The 7,900-nt window shown below is 37.8% G+C and overlaps 1 protein-coding gene across 1 annotated transcript; it reads left to right on the plus strand.

The window, feature by feature from the left end:
- Positions 1-837: 837 nt before the first annotated feature.
- On the plus strand, positions 838-3,183 carry LOC131060758 (protein FAF-like, chloroplastic). The gene has a single exon (XM_057994134.2). It carries the CDS (start codon positions 1,354-1,356, stop codon positions 2,899-2,901), a length of 1,548 nt encoding a protein of 515 aa, XP_057850117.2. The 5' UTR covers positions 838-1,353; the 3' UTR covers positions 2,902-3,183.
- Positions 3,184-7,900: the final 4,717 nt, after the last annotated feature.

Here is a 7,900-nt window from a genome sequence, read left to right on the forward strand (position 1 = left end):
TGAGCGCAAATATTTTTTATTGCAAATTCCTTTTTAATATATAATATTAACCATAATACAATTAAAATTTTTAAAAGAAGAAATGTCGGTGTACCTTCACGACCCAAAATATCAAACGTACCAATAATATAAGAAGTCCTTGCCAAGCCTTAAAAAAGAAAAAACAAAGATTATTATTATTAAAGCTGCTTGAGGAGCGTAATGAAACTGAAAGTTGGGGGAGCATTTGGTACGCCAAGAGCACCGTCCCACAAATGCAAATATGGCCGGCAGATTCTCCGGCTTGACCGCCGGCACCTCTTTTGTCGGGTCCATTTCCCGACCATTGGTTTTGTGGTGCGCATTCAGCGTACACGTCAGCAGGAGCATTGTCCATGTCACAGGCATAGAATTTGTAGCCCCCATAGAACCTAGCGCCGTAAGATTGTTGTCCCCTTACTTTCCGTTACGTTTAGGAGGTATAGGTTTAGGGGGCCTTTTTTTAAGCTTTTCGACTTTTACCATCTAATTGGTACTTGTGTTTCAGAAGAGAACAGAATAGCAGTAGACTGTATAACCTATGTTTTTAACCATACCCCGACTCGCCCAGTTGTTTTAGAGGCAGGGATAACTTTATCTGTTTATAGTTAAATATCAGGGGTCACTTTCTCTAGCTTTTGGAGGATGGTACGATATGGTTAGCCACTAAAATTAAAGCAAATTGCGAGCAGTTTTGCCATTTTTTTAAACTGCGGTGAATTTGTTTGTATGGTGGATGTCAGGAGTAAAGCGCCGTTATGCTTTCGATTTTGAGTGGATGTCGTAGACTCTCCAACTTTTTCCGCGCCTACAAATTGAGCCCACCATTCACTTGTTTCTCTCATCGCCCGCCCTTCACCATTCACTCACTCCCATTCAAGCAAAGGGAAACATATGTTCAACAAGGCTTAACTTTGCGCTTGCCTTTGCCTTTGCCTATGCTTTGCTTTGTTTTGTTTTGTTTTCCCCAGGAATCCATCCGAATTGTGTTGTTGTTCATCACTGATCTTGTAGCCCTTTTTCTTTTTCCTGTGCTGTTCAATTTGCAATTTTAGAGCACAGATTTCTGTTTGTTCAGTTTCAGCTTGCAATCTGGCCAGCTGTTGCGCGCTTTGTTGTTCGAGTATGTTGATGTCTAGCAACAGAACTTTGCGCTGCTAAATCGTGCTCGGAATGTTTTTTCCGACCAGAGCTTAAGACTTGCTGTGTTTTTGGCTCGAGAGTAAGAAGGATTTGCTAGTTTTAGATCTGCGCAAAGAATTTTTGATTCTTTGCCTCTTTTTTTTTTTCAATTTCATTCTCATTACTTTCAATTTTGTCCTAAGCTTTGAAAAAATGATGAACGTTTACAAGAGCTTTCAATCTTACCTTGGCGCTCCTGAGGAGCGCAGCGCAGAGCTGAAAGGGATCGGTTCGATTCTCAGTGAAGTCGATGTGGAGGCGAAACAGAGTAGCAGCAGCAGCCAGTCTTTGAGGAGGACTCTGTCTGGGGACATGTTGTCGCAAGGATGGATGTCGCGGGAGAATTCGCTGAGGAAATCTTGTTCCTTTTACGAGCTTTCCCGCAAATCTTACTCCGAGTGTGAAGAATTTTCAGACTCGGACTCAGAAGATCGGAGTGAGGAGGAAGAAGAAGAAGAAGAAGAAGATGGAGATATCTTTTCCATGACCGACGAAGAAGAGAAAGAAGACAAGGAGGAAGTTGTCATGGACAAGAATTGCGGCGATCTGTGGAGCCTGATTCAGTCCGAGAAGAAGCAGCAGAAAGATTCAGAATCTTCATTTTTTGCTCTCATGGCGCCTACCAACAAAGAACTCAAGGTCGATTCTTCAAAATGGGAGCCTTGCAAGCCATATGTGCATCCGGCTAAAAGAAAAAGCACGCTGAGTGACCAGAGTCTTCGCCTTTGCACCGAATCTCTCGGCTGCGAGAGCGGCACGGACTGCTCTTATCCGTCCCTCAGCGACACAGAAGACTGTAGCTCAGCTTCTTCCGAAGACAATTTCTCTGTTTTCGGAGAAGAAGAGGAGCAAGTGGAGGAGGAGCAGGAGAGCATTTCTGCGGAAAATTTAAAGATTTCCGACAATGTGAGCGGATCAGAGCAAGAAAAGGCGATCAAGAGAACAAGATCGTTTCCTCCGCCTCTTTCTTCAATTGCCAGAAGCGACGGCTCCTGCATCCACATGCGCTCTTTCAAGCAAGACGGCAGGCTTCTCCTCAAGGCCGTGCCAGTGGAAACTTCTCAAAAATATTTGACCGTGCGTCGCGAAGATGGCCGCTTGCAGCTCCATTTGATCCGCACACAACTGCAAGAGCTTTCTCCGGAGGAAGAAAAGATTCCAGCAGAGCATGAATTCAATGCTCAGAAGTCCACAGCAGAGGAGAAGCAGCTCCAGCAGCAACAATCAAAGAGCTCTGCATTCTCTGACCTCTCCAATTTCAGGCGACACGTTCTGAGATCAGAATATCAGAATCCGTCAAGCAACAAAGAGGTGCCCCTAAATCTCAACATGAATTCCGCTGCCAAGGGGAAGAGCCTGTTACTCAAGAACGAGCAGCTCCAAGGTTCCAATCTCACCTGCTCCAAAGAAATGAATTCCTTCTCCAAAGTACCTTCTGCCGCTGCTGCCTACACTGGATTTGGACATCTTGTCGCCGCTTCCTACACTGGATGTGAAGATTTTCTGCAGGAAAGGCCCTCACAGAGCTTAATTACCAGTCCCACCCTGCTATACTACCAGCCTAACAACCACAATTCTGCGGCCGGCGATTTCGAATCCAAGTCTTTGCCCAAATTTCCGTGCAATGAAAGTTTCCGGCGATGCCAGGTGAGGCAGTGGTTGACTAAATTTGGGGAGCCTCGCTGCATTGCCATTTCTTGAATTTGTCATGATTACTTCTGTGACCAATTTTGGAGGGGTGGATTAAATTATTTGAGAATTGAATGAAGTCCAACAATCTGGGAGTTTAGTTTAGGATGGGTATAAGAGAAGGGGATCGGGGATCAGGGATCACGGATCACACTGTTGATATATTTCACCTAACGATAACCAGTAACAAATCTGTTGTCCATATTACAACTATAACACTTATTCTCTGTATATCTCTCTCTCATTATCCAATGTAAAACTTCTTATGGGTAATAAGTACTATTCCTGTCTATCTATCTCTTTCCGTTTCAGTTTACAGTACTGGTTAACAGTTTCCAGCAGTCCATTTTATTTCAAACCTTAACTGTGCTTTACTCGTATTTTTACTATTTTTCGTATATTTCTATGGTGCTCGTCTGTTTGTTGTTGTTGTTGTTTACAATATGCCCACCTGCTTTATTTCACTTTCATCACTAAAATCTGTGTGAGAGTTGAGTGGACGAGGGGGAATTTAATATTCTTCTTCTCACGTGTGTGGGAATGGTGAGCTCCACTCACGTGTTAACAACTACAAAATAGACAAAGCATACAAAATGTGTCTGCAAGCTTGGATGTGATACGTCTCTTTCTCTGACAGAAAAAAGAGATTCAAATTTGTTTTAGAAATATCTTTACGCGCCATCTATTTTATTTAAGACAATTACTCTTATGCTATCCAACTACCACTCTTATACGCGTTTCAGTGGAGTAGAAACGAAGTCAGTTGGAGTAGAAGCGAAGTCAGAAGGAAAGTTTTAAAGGCCGTAATTTTTTATTATCTCGTTGCTTCTTTCTGTCTTCTCAAATTTCAAATAAAAAGTATTAATATAGATTTAATGAGGTTTAGAATTATCTTGCTTGGAAATGTTTATAAATCAAATAAAGAACTTCTTATATTTAGATTTATTTCACTTGGTTATGTTTGTAAATACAAAAATATTAAGTGATAAAATGCATCTCTGTTTTTCCTCATCATCACACTTTATAACATACATTTGATATAGGTGATACTTCCTTATTATACTCCTGAAATAAGAGACCTAAACTATATATTATCATGTTAAATAATGCTAAATCTGTTTAATGGGTTTATAACAAACTGAAAGATGGAAGGAGAGAAAATTAAGACCTCTTAACATTAATTTTTAAAAATATTTCTTTTGGAAATGATTCTCATCCAAAAGTTGTCTATTATGTGTATTATCTAGTTTTGCTTACAGTTTATATTTTTTAATTTTTAAATAGTTTCAATAAAGAATTTTTTTTAAGGTGTTTAGTACATTTGCTAATAGTATATATTTTTTAGTTTTTAAAGTAGTTTCAACAAAGAGTTTATTTTTAAAGTGTTTAGTATGTTTAGATTAGGTGAATAAAATTTGTATATTTTATATTATTTTTCATTCTAGATGTGTTCTTATTTTTTTTATTACGGGAAAAACAGGTTTTGAAGGGATCCCAAAACCTTTTACAAAAGATCCTTAAAAGATAATGGCATTAATAAACAAGAAAAGACATTCTGCAAAAAACCAGCACAGTTCTGGGCAAAAACTAGCATAAAAGCCCAACAAAACCAGCAACATCCAGCCAAAACAAAAAAAAGACAAAAGACAAATTACTTAATGTTTTTAAGGGCATTAGCCAAATTTTCGCTAATCCCTTGCAAATCTGGAATATTATCCCTAAGCATAGGGATTTCCTTGGAAGAGGCCAAAGCAGCTTTTTTCATACTCACCCTAGTCCTTTTTGTCGCGCTACCAGGAGCACTTTCCACGTTCCCCGCCTTAATAGCATCCTCATCAACATCTAGGTCCACAACAGGTTTGGAAGTGCTGGAGCCATCAAGGAACTTGGCAATTTCCTCCACATTCTTGGTCACAGAGGTAAGGATATCCGAAATCATAACCAAAAAGTTCTTCATGGTTGTTTTTCCTTCCTCCAGTTTACTAATATGAGCTTCCAGCTTCTCCACTTTTTCCTCCATAACCTTTTTCCACTGCTCCTAGTTACTTTCATCTTTCTTTCCCTGCTCTTCCTGCTGCTTATCAATTTTTTCCAAATTCTTGATTCTTTCATATACCCACCTATCAAAACCCATTCGAGCCTCAGACTGGTTTTTGAGTTTATCTAGAATAATCCCATCTCCAGCTTTATCTTGTTCCCTACTCATTTCCTCCTTATCCTTCTCCTACTCAGTTTTCATTTCCCTTTCCTCCTTATTAATATGATTGTCCTGCTCCTCCATAGGTTGGTTGTTAACATTACCAATACTCACGTTGTGGGTAGGGCTATCTTATCAGAAACGTCCTTTGCTCCTCCTTCCTCTTCCCCCACTTCCTTTTCTTTCTAGCTCTCCTCTCCGTCAAACTCATCGGTCTCCATCTCACTTCCATCTTTTCCCATGTCCTCAGATTCAACCTCCGTATCCTTTTGTTTACCCATGTCCTCTTGAATTTTCTCCACAGTGGCTTTTTTACCCTTTTTGCTCTGTATCAACTTGTCCTTATTGGGCCTACATTCCTCAATCTTCCTCTTCTTATTAGATTATTCTAAATGCAATAATTAATATACATTTAGTATATTTTTATGTAAAAGTGGTAAAAAAATTTAGCTAATCTTAATTTAATATTCTTGCATATGAAGAGTTTGGACTTGATTTTGTGTTCTTATCATTTTCCTTAAGTCAAATGTATCAATGTAGATATGGATTTAGTTCAAATCTATGGCTAAAAATAACCCCACAAATTTCAAATTTCAATCTATCTTCTAAGTTGATTCCCTTTCTACAGTAAGTCATTGCTTGTCAATTTATGCACAAAATGTGTTAATTTGTGTGCTAGTTGGTGTTATATAAAAGGATAAATTTGTAGTGTAATAAATTGTATCCTCATACAATTTCATGCTCATTTGGGGCTCACTTTGGGGATTCCCCTTCCTTTCCCTCGACATTGTCTGATTCTACCCAAACAATGTCTACTTTTGGGAGTTTAGCACCTTGTCTCTACTGTTCGACTTGGTTCCTAGAACAAGAAGGACTGGACTAAGGCACCCTAGGCCCCTTTAGGCTAGGGCGCCCAATGCCATAATCCAACCAAAAGGGGCCCAAATTTGAACCATCTAAAGATCAGAAAATATTGAATAGGAAAATTCTCCTAATGTCGGCCTTCTTCAAAAAATTTGACATGTTTTGTGAGGTTGAGCATGAAAGCAAGTCATATCCCCTCATTTGAAACATCTCTCAATCATTTTTCATCAAGGAATTCAATTCATATCAAGTGGTTCCAATTGAGCCAACAATCAAGCATCTTCAAGCTAGTGAAGGAGAGGTCAAGTATTTAGATTTTCAAGAATTCAAGATGACATTCATGATCAATTTTATGTTAAGGCATGTATGATCTTCTACCTAGAAACATCAACATTTCATGAAGACTTCAAGGCAAGGAGATTCAGTAACAAAGGTATAACATGTTTCAATTCATCATTTCCTTAAAGTTTCAGCCTTTACCCTACAAGGTTAGGCTCTCTTTTTCTATCTATTATTATTGTCTAGGGTTAAGTCCAACCCGAGGTTTGACATAGGCAAACCCTAGTACAAACCAACACCATCTCTCTCTCTCTCTCTCTCTCTCTCTCTCTCTCTCTCTCTCTCTCTCTCTCTCTCTCTCTCTCTCTCTCTCTCTCTCTCACGTGTGCAGGATTCAAATTTGATAAAGAAGGATTACAGATTCAAAAAGTATAGACTAAGATAAAGAGATTCGAACTTTGAAGAAGTAGAATACCTTGACACTATTGAAATTTCCAATGTTTATGACACTTTTCTAACAAAATTTTAAGGAAACAATCTAAATCCCAAATCTATTTACGATATTTGCATCAAACACCTTGATGACTAGGCTCAAATTGTAGACACAAGTTCCTTTTTGACCCCTGTTTCCAAATCTACTCTCAGAGTTTGCATATTTGTTATGTAGCTTATTGTTTATGCTTATTACTATCAATTTTGCATCTTTAGACCTAGTTCTTTTATTTCATAATTTTATTCTATCAATTTATATCAAATTACAACTTGGAACTAACCAATCCATGTGCCCAGCTCTCCCAAGGGTTTGTAGTTGCGGGTATTGGTTATTTCCCCAAAATATTTTGATATGAATGGGTTTGATTCCTAGTTTGCATGTTTATACTAGTAAACCTCATTTCCACCACACTATAAACTCAAATTTATTGCTAGACCATTCAAAATATAACACATTCTAGTTACATTCCATCATCTTTAGAGTAAAACATCAACATGACATCAATATACACAAGTCCTAGGAATATTGCATGACTAGTTGGCACGTCTTTGTTCTTTATTTTATAACTATTAAATTAGATCTAGGGATTAACAAAAGGAGAAGATCCTCACCTAGCAAACTCTTGAAGGTGTTTGTCAATGCCACCTATTTTGTAGATTTGAACCAAGGAAAATAACAATGAATTGTCTAGTTTGATAGATGCCATCTAGATGAGTGCCAAGCATTAAATACAAGTCAAATAATAAAGTATCATCTAGATCAAGATATGATCAAAATTGGTTTTTAGAGCTAAGTGCCCTAAAACCCTTTGTTCATTTTAGTGTGTATTTATAGGTATGTTTTTTGTAGCAATATTGGTCTTATCCCTCTCTCTCTCTCTTAAGATATTTTTTGACCATTATGGATTATTTCACTCATTCTACAATATCTATGTAAGAAACATTTATTTTTGTTTATAAATTGGTTAATATAAATAATCTTAAACCTCTATAGTTTTGATTTACGATTGTATTTTTTAAATATGATATTTTTTTATTTTAAAAATTCTAAAATTTATAATGGACTCTCTTTTTATGCCTTTTCATATGATTTTTCTCCTTCTTCCCATGTAGATTTGAACCAAGGAAAAAAAATAATGGATTTTATAATTTGTCAGGTGTCATGTGGTAAAGCACTAA

The sequence above is a fragment of the Cryptomeria japonica genome, chromosome 10, assembly GCF_030272615.1.
Source record: "Cryptomeria japonica chromosome 10, Sugi_1.0, whole genome shotgun sequence".
In the NCBI taxonomy this organism is placed as follows: Eukaryota; Viridiplantae; Streptophyta; class Pinopsida; order Cupressales; family Cupressaceae; genus Cryptomeria; species Cryptomeria japonica.